This window comes from Lontra canadensis, unplaced genomic scaffold, assembly GCF_010015895.1.
Source record: "Lontra canadensis isolate GAN:19392208 unplaced genomic scaffold, GSC_riverotter_1.0 scaffold27, whole genome shotgun sequence".
In the NCBI taxonomy this organism is placed as follows: Eukaryota; Metazoa; Chordata; class Mammalia; order Carnivora; family Mustelidae; genus Lontra; species Lontra canadensis.
The window spans coordinates 12,265,729-12,280,450 of record NW_022631021.1 but is presented as its reverse complement, the minus strand read 5'-3'; the positions used below and the strand labels follow the sequence as shown (position 1 = coordinate 12,280,450).

The 14,722-nt window shown below is 35.1% G+C and overlaps 1 protein-coding gene across 5 annotated transcripts in view; it reads left to right on the top strand.

Moving 5' to 3' along the window:
* The window catches only part of PHF3 (PHD finger protein 3), an 86,312-nt gene that overhangs the window by 37,934 nt on the left and 33,656 nt on the right, over positions 1-14,722 (top strand). For 4 of the 5 annotated variants that reach the window (XM_032864451.1, XM_032864450.1, XM_032864449.1 and 1 more), the window contains 2 exons: positions 6,853-7,014; positions 11,702-13,481. In XM_032864451.1, the coding sequence (XP_032720342.1) occupies positions 6,873-7,014; positions 11,702-13,481 (1,922 nt within the window). In that variant the 5' untranslated portion in view covers positions 6,853-6,872. Of the gene's footprint in view, positions 1-5,834; positions 5,931-6,852; positions 7,015-11,701; positions 13,482-14,722 lie in introns of those variants that run through there. The other variant, XM_032864452.1, reaches the window with a different exon arrangement.

The window sequence follows — 14,722 nt, the reverse complement described above, 5'->3', positions numbered from 1 at the left end:
TGGCAAAAGTTGAAATATTTGTGCACACTTAAATATAAAACTTCAGAGAGTTTTAAGTTACAGCTGAAAGGATGCATAATTTGATAGTATTGAAGTAACTGAAGACACCATTCTGAAGGAAAATTGGCTTAGAGTGACACCAAATAATAATAAAATAAGGTAAACAAGGGAAAATACTTGTATCAAATAGGTAACATAGATATTACAGAAAGAATTAATATACATTGGAGAGAAAAACACCACATCTGAGTGGGGGAGGAGGCAGAGCTAAAGAAATACAAAAAGACAGTATACACATCTGAAGTGTTCAAGGTTTTTTAAGGAACTGTTTCTTTTAAAAATCTGGAACTCAATGCCAGTGAGGTTTTATTAACATAAAGCTCTTTGTGCTGTCAAAATTCTTTATAATCTTTATGGAAAGACATAAGATGAGATATATAAAATAGTAAAATATGTATATTTTCATTCTTTGACACAGCCAAAGAATGAAACCTATGTTTTAAGTTTATTATAAAGAAAGAATTGAAGGGGAAAAAAAGATATGTGTTCATGATAGCAATATTTATATTTTTCAAATTAGGAACATCTAATATCTAAAATGATAAATTCTCAAAATGGTTCATTTTATGTAACATACAACTTGATGTATATCACACCACCACTTCTAGGAGTGAATGGATGAATCATCCATGAAGGAAAGAACTCTTAATGAAGGGAGTCTTAAGTAGAGGCTGCGTGGTATTCTGCAATATTAGAGGAAAAAGCTCTGGTGCCCCTGTTAGGAGAATATAACCATATAATTTATTTTTCTACTTCAAACGCAAGTCCTGTAAATAGATACCTAACCTTTATTGGAATGTTGCAACATCATGCTTGCTCTTTAGGTTTATCTCAGGTCTGATATTTAATGCCAACTTTTATAATAGAGGAAATAATTGTAGTTGAGGAGATAAAAGCAGTAGAGTTTGGCCTTTGTACTGCCAGTGTGAATTAAGGGATGTCAGATGTGAAGAACTTCCTACTGTACTTGTGTGTGTGTGTGTTTTTTAATATGGTATTAAAGTGATTTAAACTAATCCTGGTTGTTGAGAAATTCAGTAAGTTTAACTCCAAATCATTTGGTTTTATTTTCTTTTTCTCATTTAACTCCTCTTCCCAGAAAGATAGATTGGAAATAATTTGGAATAAAGTAATATTAGTGTCAGGAGGACTTTACATAGACTTGACTGGTGCCAAAGAACTCAGCAGATTTAATTAGGTCCATTTGTGGATAGGGATGGGAGGAATTTTAATGTGATCTGAATTCAAGCTCAAGGATTTCTGAGTATGATGATAGATTTTATGCCAAAATTTCAAAATGAGAGTGACATCTAATTCTGGGATCTGGGAGGAAAAAGTATATAGTTTCTTTCTGTATGCCATGACCATACACTTCTGTCCTAAAGAATCCAGGTCATTACATTATTTTGGTAACTCAAAGTTCCCATTTCAGTGAATTTAAAAAGCTGGATATCAAATACTGAATCTTGGTTGGCCTTGTGGCAGAAGGAGGGGGAAATATGGGAGGTCCCTGAGAATAGGCAATGTTCTGAAAAGAGCCCAGATTCTCCTTTATTTATATTTATTTTCTTAGCAGAACCAGTTGGATCAAACTCTTTAAAAAATATGAATACCTAATTGGGAGGGGTTGGCCCTAGAGTATTCATTCTGCACTGTGAATTACTTTAGTCAGATGAATGAAATTTATTTCAGAAGAAAGAAATATCAGATACTTTTTAAAATTTTATTTGTTCTAGGGGTAGTTGAAGAAAAGCAGTGAGGGAGAAGGAATACATAATTTTTGATGGTGGGTACATGGGATGGGGAGAGACTGAAACAGAAGTAAACAGTAAATACAGGGCTTTCTAAGTGCCAGATACTGTTCCAAGCCTTTTATACATATTACTTTAATCATCACAGTAGCCCTCTGACCCACTAGTATTTTCTCCATTTTATTGAAGAATTTGAGGCACAGAGAGGTTAAGTAGGTGCTTTACTTGTTGGGGCCCTTGTTCACATGAGAGCCCTGGAAATGTTAGAGACCATGTAGAGCTTGATTTAATATAAAGCTGGGCTTTTGAGGTGAAGGAAATGTATGTGTTGCCAAATAGAGCAGGAGTACAAAAAAGGCTGTGTTCTTGTGTTCTTGGAAATCTCAACTCAGAAATAGTTCAGATGAAGTCTGAGGTATTCTAATTGTAGGTTGACGTAGGAGGTTTTTGTATGATGATGGGACCTCAAAACATCACTTACCTTCAAAGTTATTTTCCAGCACACACAAACATGCTAGGGTCTTTGTTGATTTTCCCTTCTTCCCCTTTCCTCTCTCTACCTCCTGCCCCCAACTGTTTTTTTGCCACATTCTCTCTCCCTTCCCATTCCCATTCCCTCATCTCTCTTTTGGTAGAGGTGATTCTCCCTACCACACCTCCTTCCATTTCCCCTTTCCCATGTGTCACTTATATAGAAAAATCATCTTTTGTCCCTTTTAACTTCCTTTAATTGATTTCCCCCCTTTCTGTCTTTTACCATTAAACTTCTTAAAAATAAAAGAGACTGTAGTTATCATTCTTTACTCATGCATTTTTTAACCTCTTGTCATCTGATTCTCTGCTACTCTGTGTCAAATCAGTGGATTTTTTCTCCATTGTTTTCTCTTGTAGCATTAACCTTCCTGATCCTACTTCACTGAAATTTTCCTTACCCTTTTTTTGTGTGTGATACTGTATTATCTTGATGCTTCTTTTGCCTGCTCTTTTTCTTTGTATCATCAGTATATATCCAAAAAGTGAAGTCAGCACCTCACTTCCAAGTTTGTTCTTTCCGGATGTGAGGGCAATCTGGCTGCGACATCTGTCACCCCATTGATCGCCAGGGTTGATTCGGCTGATCTGGCTGGCTAGGCGGGTGTCCCCTTCTCCCTCACCCCTCCATGTGTGTCCCTCCCGAAGCTGCGCGCTCGGTCGAAGAGGACGACCTTCCCCGATAGAGGAGAGGACTGTTCTTCGGTCAAGGGTATACAAGTAGCTGCGCTCCCCTGCTGGAACCTCCAGACAAGCTCCCAAGTTTGTTCTTTCCAACTTATCTCTTTCTGTTATTGAAAACATTTTTCTCTCACTCATCAACATTTAAATTTTCCTGACCCCTTCTTTTCCCTCGTTCTTTTGCTCAGCAAATAATTCTGGAGTGCTTCCTGTATTACCAGGTCATTATTCTAGGTTCTGGAGTTTCAGCAACAAATAAAGAGATAGAGTTCTGACTTGCAGAGCTTACGTTCTGGTGGAGAAGATAGTTAAACAGATACTTAAATCAGGTAGTGTGAAACATGTTTTAAAGAATAAAGTACACTGAGCATCAGTAGGCAGTGATGGGAATATGTGCTGTTTTGGGTAAGATTGTTATGAAAAGTTTATCTGAGAAGGTGATATTTGGGTATAACTTAAAGAGAGTGAGCCACCTGGAAATGTGGGAGAAGAGCACCCCAAGCAGAGAGACTAGCAAGGACAAAGACCCTGAGATAATCTTTGCCTCTCCCGTATCAGGAAAGGCCAGTGTGACTAGAGTAGAGTGAGTCATAAATCGGTAGGTGAAAAGTCACAGAAGTTGGCTGGGGAAGATCTTAGGATCCTGTGGGCCCTGGCTAGGATTTTGGACATAAATATAAGTGCGGTGGTAGAGTTTAGAGGGTGTTGAACAGAAAAATGGTAACAAGATAGGACTTCATATTTTAGAAGGATCACAGTGATGACTCTATGTGTGTATGTGGGGTATGTCAGTAGAAGAACCTGGGACGCTATTATGGTATAGTTGAGATGATGGTAATTTGTAGTAGGATGTTAGCTGTGAATGTGGTAAATGGTCAGAAGTGATAGATTTTATTTATATTTTTAAAGATTTTTTTTTTTTAAGATTTTATTTATTTGACAGAGAGAGAGAGCACAAGCAGGGGGAGCAGGAGAGGGAGAAGCAGGACCCTGGGATCATGACCTGAGCTGAAGGCAGGCGCTTCATCAACTGAGCCACCCAGGCAACCCAAGATTTATTTATTTTAGAGGATGGAGAGTATGTGTGCATGAGCTGTGGGAGGGGGAGAGAGAATCCTCAAGCAGAGTCCAATGCAGGGCTCCATCCCAGGACCCTGAGATCATGACTTGAGCTGAAATCAAGAGCTGGTCTGCTTAACTGACGGAGGCACCCAGGTACCCTGAGTGATTATGTTTTTCGCTAGAACTAGCAGGATATGCTGATCACTTGGATGTGGTACATGAAGAGAGAGAAGCTAAGGATAGTTGTAGAGTTTTAGGTTTGAACAGGTGGGTGAATGGAGGTCCCATGACCAGGAATACCTTATGAGGGACAGTTTTATTGAGGAGGGATGGGTGGAAGCAGTGTTTATTTTCAGTATGTTAAGCTTGAAATACCTGTTAGACCTCGTGGAGATACCAAATTATATTCTTCCAAAGGTTAGATGTGAGCTTGGGCCTGGAGAAAATAATTTTGGGAGTTATCCAAGTATAGGTGGTACTGGATGAGATCACTTAGTGGGGTTTGAGTGTAGATAAGAAAGAGGTGGAAGGATTGAACCCTTAAGTCCTCCATCATGTAGACCTCTGCAAGAAAAGAAAGCTGTATCAAAGGATACTGAGAAGTAGCTGGAGAGAGGAAGATGTGTGATGTTCAAAAGCTAAGTGAGGAGAAAGGGATTCAGAAAGGAGAAATGGCTCAGCTATGTCAGAGGCTACTAGGACAGGGAGTAACCTAATAATTGACCTTTGAATTTGGCTTGCTAAATCCCATTGATTTTTGCTTTGCAGTATAGCCCTAAAATCCAGACAATAACTTTTTACTCCGTGCCAACACTGTTGATCAGGCTTTAATTACCCTTCTTCTGGACTGTTTTCCTCTTTTGAGTTTTTCCTTTCTCTCCTGATTACAATACAGAATACCTGATGATTGTAAAAAAAAGTTGGAAAACACAGAGACAGTATAACAATGATGTAGAAAACTCGAATTCCTTATCTACCTTACCACTAGAGGTAATCACTGATAACACTCCAGTCCTTTTTTTCCCTGTCCATTTTTATCTGTGCATATTTGTAGTGCATACATTGTATATATGCTTTTATATAAAATTGGGATGAAAAGTAGTCTTAAATTTTACTTTTTTAAATGGATATTAAAATTTTTTTGAGAATGTGTGTGAATGTGTGACAGCATAAGTATTTCATCATGGCGAAATAGCCTTTTAATTGAACTTTCCACCCATTTTCCCCTAATTATATCTTAAGTGAGTCCTGATGAATTTTCCTTAAATAAATTCTTCTCTGAGCTTTTAGTGCGTAGGTTAGTGATTGAAGTATAGACTATTTTTGAGAGTAATACATGAATATAGCAGGAAATCTGGAAAACAGGAAACAATATATTATCTTTTATAGAATAGCTATTATAATTTTCATCTATTTCCTGCTAATCTTTTTTTCTGTTTGTCTAAATGTACATACACATGCATTTTGTTTTTTACTAACAGATCACAGTGTGTTTTCTGGCCAACTTTTTTCCATAATTTATTCTATTTATAATTTATTGGTCAAAGTATATAAGTAGTTTCATTATTCTGTTTGTTGTCAAAGTGCTCTTCAAAAAGATTGTACTATTTGAAAGTATATTTATAAAGAATTTTGTTCTCTTTAAATTTTAGGATAGACCACTATCTTGTTGAGCTCTTTTAATTGAAGTTCTTCTTGGATACAAAGATGAGGACTAGATAACTTCTTGAGGTTCCTTCTAACCCCTAGGATGAAGATAATAACTAACATTTGTATAGTGCTCTAAAGTTTACAAAGTGAGTTCTCATACATCATCTCACTTGATCCTCACAACAGCTCTGTGAGGTAGGTAGGACAGGTATTGTTATTCTCATTTTAGAGATAAACTGAAAGAGAGGTTAAGTGACTTGGTCAAGTTTTATTTAAGTGTTTTAGCTGGGATTTGAATCCAGGCCTTCTGATCTAAATAATCACAATCTCTTTACAAGATTTCATACAGCTGCACATTTAGAATTGCTATATGTCAGCTAGTTAAGTAAAATAAATTTTTTATATACAGAAATAAACCCAATGACAGTATAAATACGATATTTATATTTTCTTCAACATCCCCCAATCCTTTTCCATATCTCCCCACCCCCATTAAATGAAATGCTCTCTCTTTTGACTAGAAGGTCACTTAATTATATAGCTATACACCTACCATTTTACCTGGCATTTGGGAGAGGGGGAAGTTAAACATTTTTTATTTCTCTCTGTGTATATTTTTTTTTTGCTATTGCTTAAAGGTGTACCTGTATTACTTTCTGTACATGTAGCATAAAGTCTTTAAGTAATAGAATTATACTTCAAACTGGAATCTTTTTGGGTCTAGCATGTACTTAGAATCACAAGTTTTTCCGGGTATTAAAATTTTATACTACTTTAACTAAAATTAGGATAATTGAGTATTTCAGGTATAGTTGCTTACAGTGTTCACAGAGGTACATTGAATAATAAGTGAGAATGACAGTGGAGGTCAAATAAGGAACAATTATAGCTAATCTACTCTTTGACTAGTTACCTCATAAAGTAGCAGTTTGTAAATCTGAATTGGGAGCTTGGTAGTGGCAGTATCACATAATAGAAATAGATCTAGATTTTTCAAGACTGTGTAGTATTAGTATTGCATTAAAATGTCTCACAGTGTTTTCTGTAACTGCCTTTAAATACTTAAGATATTCAATATTTTTAAAAATTAATTTTCTTGTTTTTGTTTTTTCTCTAGTTGTTGGTCTTGACGATATTATGGATGAAGGAGTTGTTAAAGAAAGTGGCAATGATACCATTGATGAAGAAGAACTGATTTTACCCAACAGGAACTTGAGGGACAAAGTGGAAGAAAATTCAGTGAGATCACCAAGAAAATCACCTCGTTTAATGGCACAAGGTAATCTTCCAGAGAGGTTGAGCTAGAAAATCTAGCTAGGAATAGATGTGATAGTTTGTAAACTCGCTAAGCAGAGACCGTATTTTCATCATCTTTGCTAATCTGAGTATTTTGATAATAATGAATTTTGAGACTATATCAATTTGTTGGTATAATATTTAAAAATTTTCATTGAAACTATATATTTATAAAACTTGAAGGATTGACTGATTCTGTAAGTTTGTAATGCCTATTTGCTTTTTCCCAGAGGAAATCATTAATAACTTTCTCAGCTGGTTTTACTAAGTTTTTGGTATTTACTTCCATGTCTCTGAGTAACATATATATATTTGCTACTTTTTGATTATTCAGATGTGTAGGTATTTATTGATTTCCCACTCCAGGTTTGAGTTTAGTGTTTGTCTTCTTGTCCTCATCTCACAAAAGTATATTTTCTCATCTTCTAAAAAGTAATTTTGTTAGGTCAATAGTAATTGTTTATGTTTTGTGACTATATGTGCTGTTAGAGATGATTGATTTTAGTAAACTAAGGTTACTTTTTTCCTATATAACTTTTTGTCTTTCTGTTTTAGTAATTGTTTTTGTTGTTTATTTGCTTACAGTTTTGTACATTTATACACACAGGTTTCTTTGTACATATCAGTAATAACACCTCAACTACTCTACTAGTTGTCTAAATCTTTGTTAAAAATACGTGTGCATATCAGATACTCTGTCATTTTCATTTTATTGAAGAAGTCTCTTGGAGCTTTCTGATCTGCTCCTATGTGTAATAGTTGTTGGCCTTGTATAAACCTGATGCATAGCTATTATCCAGGGATCTCCCTTTATTATTCTTCTGAGGATTCTCTTTGGTGGTGTAGCTCTTATTTTCTCTTTTGGCTTAGCTCCTTCATTTTGGTGACACTTCTTGTAGTTTGCTGTGAAAAAGGAACATGGAGTTGTGTTATTTTAAAACTGTGTGTCTGTAAATATATTTAATCTGGCCTCACATTGGAATTACAGTCTGGTTGAACATAGAATTCAAGGTTAGACATAATTTTCCCTCAGAAATTGGATCGTGTTCCTCTGTTTTCTTCTAACTTCAGTGTTGTTGAGAAGTTTATTCTGATTTCTTTTTTTTCTTTTTTGATATGTTATTTTCTTCTGGAAGTTTGTGGAATCTTCCTCTTCAGCTTAAGTATTTTGTATTTCTGATAATGTATCTTGGTGTAAGTGTATTTTAAGTATTGAATTCTGGTTACTCCGTAGGTCCTGTTAGTCTGAAGAGTATTATTCAGCTCTGGGGAAATTGTTTTATCTCATTGGTAATTCCTCCCTTTATTTTCTCAGCTCTTGCTTTCTGGAACTCATTATTCAAGTGTTAGGTAGGAAGGACTGGCCTTTCCATTTTCTTTATGTTGCCTACTTTGTACCTCTGTGTCTTTTTCTCTACTTGGTGAAATTTTTTCATGTTATCCTCCAACTTTTCCCATCAAATTTTACATTTCTAATTTCTGAATATTCTTTTTTGTTTGTTTGTTTTGGGAGTAGTACTTTTTATAGTATTGTGGTCTTGTTTCATGGACACAGTATCTTCTGTCTTTCATAAGGTACTTAACATTTTAAAAAGTGTTTTAAAAAGGTTTTTTTTAATTCACATAGTTATAGTTTCTTTTTTCTCCAAGTTGTCTGCCTGTCTCTCTCTCTTTCTCCTTCTTCATTTTTCCTGCTGGAGACTTTTCTAAAATGTCTGATTGTTTGCTCATGTTTAAGAGTAGGAACTAAAACTGTATGAAACTTAAAGGTTAGCACTTGAAAGAGTGGGTGGGTTGGATTTTGTCTACTGTGAGCTTCACCGAATGGTTCTCTGTTCATGCGGGGTTTTTTGTTTGTTTGTTTGTCGAGGAATCCCTGATGTCAGAATTGAGGTTATTTATTCCTTTAAGCTCATTAAATTGGTAGCATGTTATGGGAACCTTTCAGGGAAGCTGACGGGGTGTCTCAGCTTTCAGTATATAAATTCATAATGTCACGAATTTCACTGTACTTTACTGCCACATTTTTCTGTGCCTGACATTCCCTAATCTAGAAACCATGTTTTATACTCTTCCAGAGAGCAAGCCTCCAGTCTTAGATTAGGACCAGGAAAAGGCAGTTACCTGGCAGACGGAGTGGTGGAGAGGAAGCTAGAGATCTAAAAACAGCTTTCATCTCATCTTCATTTTAACTATCTCCCTTCATCCACACTTTAGAATCATCTGGGATTACCAGTTCCTAGCCCTTTTGAAGTATTAATTGTATTAATTGTACTAATTGGCAAGAACCAACACTGCCGTCTTAGGGTTTATCTTTTTTGGGTCTCCTATATCATTTACTTCTTGAGCATCTCTTGTTTGACTTCCAGAATTGTCACTGTTTTCTCCTGTTCTTCCTTTCATTCAATTTATTATTTATTTTTAATTTTATTTTTATAAAAGATTTTATTTATTTGATAGAGCAAGAGAGCAAGCACAAGTAGGCAGAGTAGCAGGTAAAGGGAGAGGAGAAGCAGGGTCCCCACTGAGCAGAGAGCCCCATGCAGGGCTTGATCCCAGGAATCTGAGATCATGACCTGAGCTGAAGGCAGACACTCAACCGACTGAGCCATCCAGGTGTCCCTCTTCCTTTCATTTTAGATTTATGCCTTTTGTATCGCTTTAGTGTGGGGTTTTCAGAAGTGGATTAAGTTAGATGCATGTATTCACTTTATCATCTTTTCCTCAATTTATATGTGTTTATGTGTGTGTGTGTGTATAAAGGTTTTATTTATTTTAGAGTGAGGGCAGGAAGAGGGAGGGGGAAAGAATCTCAAGCAGACTCTGAGTGTGGAGCCTGATATGGGGCTTGATCTCACGACCCTCACATTATGACTTGAGCTGAAACCAAGAGTAGATGTTGAACCAGGTGAGACACCCAGTCTCCCTACTCTCAACTTATGTTTTTTATCAGGTTTTTAAATCTGTTATTTGGTAATACTTGTGACTTTGAGTAATGAAAATAATAGGATGAATATTATGGACATTTGGCCTGTTCAGCCAGGATTCATATTCATTTATATTTAGAGGAAGAAAAACAACCTGATCTTTGGTTCAATAATCAGTTATTACTGGAAAACTTTTTTTTGTCTTAATTGCTTTTATAGTTGAATATGCTGTTCATTTGTCATTTTTATCAATGCCTAGGTAATGGGTGTTAAAAGTTCATTTATTTTATTTCAAGGCAGAAAAAGAGCTGTAAATTATTTCAGGCTGTCTTTAAAACTTAAAATATATAAAAATACCATTGAAGTATATAAAAATATCCAGATACTGATAATGAACCATTACATTTTTAGTTATTTTAAAATGTTATATATCTGAACATGTGATAAATAGTTAATAATCTATACTAAGTATTAATTTAAAAAAAACTGTTGGGTGCTTATTTAATGATGAAATACTGTGTCATGTTCTGGAGGAATTAGAAAGGCTCTCTAAGACTAGGATGATTGAATAATTTTTTTTTTCAAACTAGGACACTTTTGAGAGTAAAAGAGTGTGCTATTAATAATCACATCAGGGCTGTATGTGTCACCTAGGACTGTTACAGACAAATGAAGACACATGATTCCTTAAGAGTTTCATGGTATATGACAAATAAGGAACTGTTTCAAGTATTGGTTCATAGTAGGGTTTTGCATTGAAGGGAAGGAGGCTTTTTTTTTTTTTTTAATAATTGATAGTATTCAGTTTTCATGTGAGTTTATTTGGAGGCATTTGATGTGCATAGGTTGGAAATAGCTTATTTTGTATTTCAGTTTGTGGGTTTTTCTAATTAATCTCCTTTAGTTCTCTTTCCTTCTGGTTTCTTTTCACTCCATACTTTGTCCTTCTGGAGGGTGTATCCAGATAGGGAAAAGAGGAAAAGTTTGTATTCTTTGTTAGGAATATTGTTAAAGGTGCGAAGCTTTACTAAATTATTTTCATATTTTTGCCATTTTGTTTCATGATATATTTTCTTGGCTTAAATTTCTTTGGCTGTATTTTCTCTTTATCTGTGTTTAGTACTCTAGCATGTGCTTCATTTCTTAGGAATAGCTTGTATGCTAAAATGGTGATACAAGTGAGAAGGACATTCATAAAAGGGAGTTAGAGTTCATATGAGGTTGTTTTCAAACTCACACAGATTCTGTTTGTCATAGGTGGCCTAGTTTATATTTTGATGAAACCCGAACTTAATTGGTATTATCTATTTAAAGATATTTAATGTAAAAAAAAAAAGACATTTGGTGATTAAAACTGTATGAGAGTCTTGCTTTATGATGGGCATTAATGTGAAGGAAGCTCATTTTACTTATTTTAATCCCAGCTTACTTACTATATAAAAGAAACTTGATGTAAATATTCTTGTTTTGTAGTAAAGTATATCAGTCTGAATTCTGTAGTTTTTTTCTCCTGCCAGAATTTATAGAACTTTGATAAATCTAAAACTTAACATGGGTATGTATGTGTATATATGCATATATATGTATATATATATGATCATTATCATAAGTAACTGTTCAGTACATTTTCATTGAAATGAGCAAACCTATAACTCAGTTAAGAAGTAATATATTATAAATTGTATTAAAATAAAAACAATGGCAAAATAGCTAAGTTACTTTTATTTTTTTTCCTTCTGGTAGAACAAGTAAGAAGTTTGCGACAAAGCACTATTGCCAAGCGTTCAAATGCAGCACCTTTAAATAGCACAAAAAAGGCATCTGGGAAGACTGTATCTGCCCCTAAAGCAGGAGTGAAACATCCAGAAAAGTGTCAGATTAAAGAAGTTTCTGTGTCACCGAAACCTGAGTACCATAAAGAGAGCAGAAGGAGCAGCCGACATACTGGACAAATTGAAGTGGTACCGGAAGTATCAGTGTCTTCAAGTCATTCTTCAGTGTCATCTTGTCTTGAAATGAAGGATGAAGCTGGATTAGATTCTAAGCAAAAGTGTAATAATCAGGGAGAAGCGGATGTGCCATCTCATGAATTAAATTGTTCACTCCTTTCAGAGACTTGTGTTAGTATTGAAGAAAAGAAAAATGAAGCTCTGATGGAATGTAAAGTCGAGACTGTTAGTAGCCCACAGTTTAAGTTTTCAGATAAAGAACAGAATGATTCTGTTGTAGATAAAACAGATGGCACTGTTGTTGAAGAAGCGAGGGAAAAGGGGAAAGTTGAACAAGAATCAAATGAGACAGTAAAATTATCCCATGAAGATGACCATATTACTGAGGAAGCTGCATCTTCTGCCTCTCTCTCTGATGCTGCTGCTTGTACAAATCCAAATAAGACTGAAAAGAACCTTGTAGGTTTGTCTTGTTCTGTGGATGAAGTAAATGAATGTAATTTGGAATTGAAGAATACCATGGAAGTTGCTGATAAAGCTAAGAACTCCCTTCAAAGAAATGAAATAGAACCATTGGGTTATTGTAAAGACTCAGAGTCTAATGATAAGCAGTTGGAGAGCACAGAATTAAATAACTCAAACTTAGAGATGGTTGATACTAATGCTTTTGAACCAGAAAGTAATATTTTAGAAAATGCTATTTGTGATGTACCTGACCAGAATTCAGAACAGTTGAATATTGTTGAAAGTATTAAACTGGAGTCTCATGAAATAGCAAACCTTCAGGATGACAGAAACAGCCAGTTAAGTAGTGTTTCTTGCTTAGAGTCAAAAACCATAAAGTCCAAACAAACAAAACCTATAATTCATTCTAAGCAAAACATAACCGCAGATACTCTGAAAAAAGTTGTTGTAGCAAAACATGAATTAATGCATAACAAAACTAAAGTTAATGTCAGAAGTGTGAAACGAAATGTTGATGAACCAGAATCTCAGCAAAATTTTCATAGGCCAGTCAAAGTGAGAAAAAAACAAGTTGAGAAGGATTCAAAAATTCAGAGTTGCAATTCTGGTGTTAAATCTGTGAAAAATCAAGCTCATTTTATATTGAAAAAAACATCACAGGATCAAAATTTAGTACAGGTTTCCAAACCCTTAATTCATTCTTTGAGTGATAAGCCTCATGGTCACCCTGGTTGCTCTAAAGAACCCCATCATCCTGCACAAACTGGACATTCATTACATTCCAGCCAGAAACAATGCCATAAGCCCCAGCAGCTGGCTGCAGCAGTGAAAACCAATAGTCACGTGAAGGAAGAGCTTGACCATACAGGTGGTGTAGAGCATTTTAAGGAGGAAGATAAACTGAAGCTAAAGAAACCCGAGAAGAACCTACAACCCCGCCAAAGAAGAAGCAGCAAAAGTTTTTCTTTGGATGAGCCACCATTGTTCATTCCGGACAACATAGCTACTATAAAAAGAGAAGGCTCAGATCATAGCTCTTCGTTTGAAAGCAAATATATGTGGACTCCCAGCAAGCAGTGTGGTTTTTGCAAAAAACCACATGGCAACAGGTGTGTGTGTTTGTGTGTGTGTGCATGTGTGTGTGATATGCATTAAAGAGAAATTGATTTTTAGGGTGGGGTTATGTGAGAACTTTTTTTTATAAAAAACTTACTTAATATACAAAGACTTTTGCAGAAACAAAAAAACCCGTCATCAGTCCTGGATAAATGATAGAAAGATGGAGCCACTGAATTTATAAATATATTATCCCAGAATATGTAAAAAAGCATAGTCTGACCAATGGGTGGTATATATTGAAGTGTTTCTTCATTGTAACCAGTTAGAGAGTGTGATTTAGTTAGAGCATCTGAAAGAGAAAAAAAGCTTGCTGCTAGTCAGGAAATTGTTATTTTGGGTCTGTAAGTTATATATTATTTTATTTGGCTTGAAGAGCTAGTAATAAAGTGTAAAGGGCATAATGGAAATTCTGTTTTTCTTTCAAAGATTTAAAGAATAATTTTTTCTTTTTTGTAATTGAAGCACACTTACCATGACTTGATACCATCACTTCATAATTACCAAACAACCTTGGAATGAAGTTTTGTAGCAAAAAATGACTTAAATTATCCAAGTGAATTGTGTATGTAACACAGAATAGAAAATCTGTGTTTCTTTTTTGAATGTTTTAGTGATTGAAACGATTTTCTTATGAATTCTAATCTTTTAAATGATTTTAGGATTCAGTGTTTTATAGCTTTTTGACACTGCCTGGCCCTCCCCCATGTTTTTTTTTATTTGCTAACTTTTTAAGAAAAGGAAAAGAGGAGATGAAGTGGAGTTTGCAGCTACAAGATTGTCCTGTTCAAGTGTTGAGATTGCTGTTGGAACTTCTATCAACATTGACATGATAAAAGAACATTATAGCTTACACATTGTAATACTATCCTTACTCATGCAAGTAAATATTAGGATGACTTCCCAGTACTGTCAGATTACATAAAAATGTGGAACTTTTTAGGTAGGGACAATTTAGTAAAGTATGTTGTGTAATTACTTTGTGTGGGAGCTGGTTGGGGAGAGTGGGTGGAAGTTCGTGGGGCTTTTCTATAAAAAAGTAAGTTTTATGTCAATTTTTCTGTCAAAGACATAACAAAATTTTATGTCTTCTTTTATGATTCAGCCCATGTCCTATTTTTAGTCAGTTGTTACTCTTTATAGCAACATATTCCAGTTTTAAATGTATTTATTTAAATATAGTGCTACAAATGTCCTCACATATGTGTCTTTGAAGGTTTTGTTGTTGTCTTTA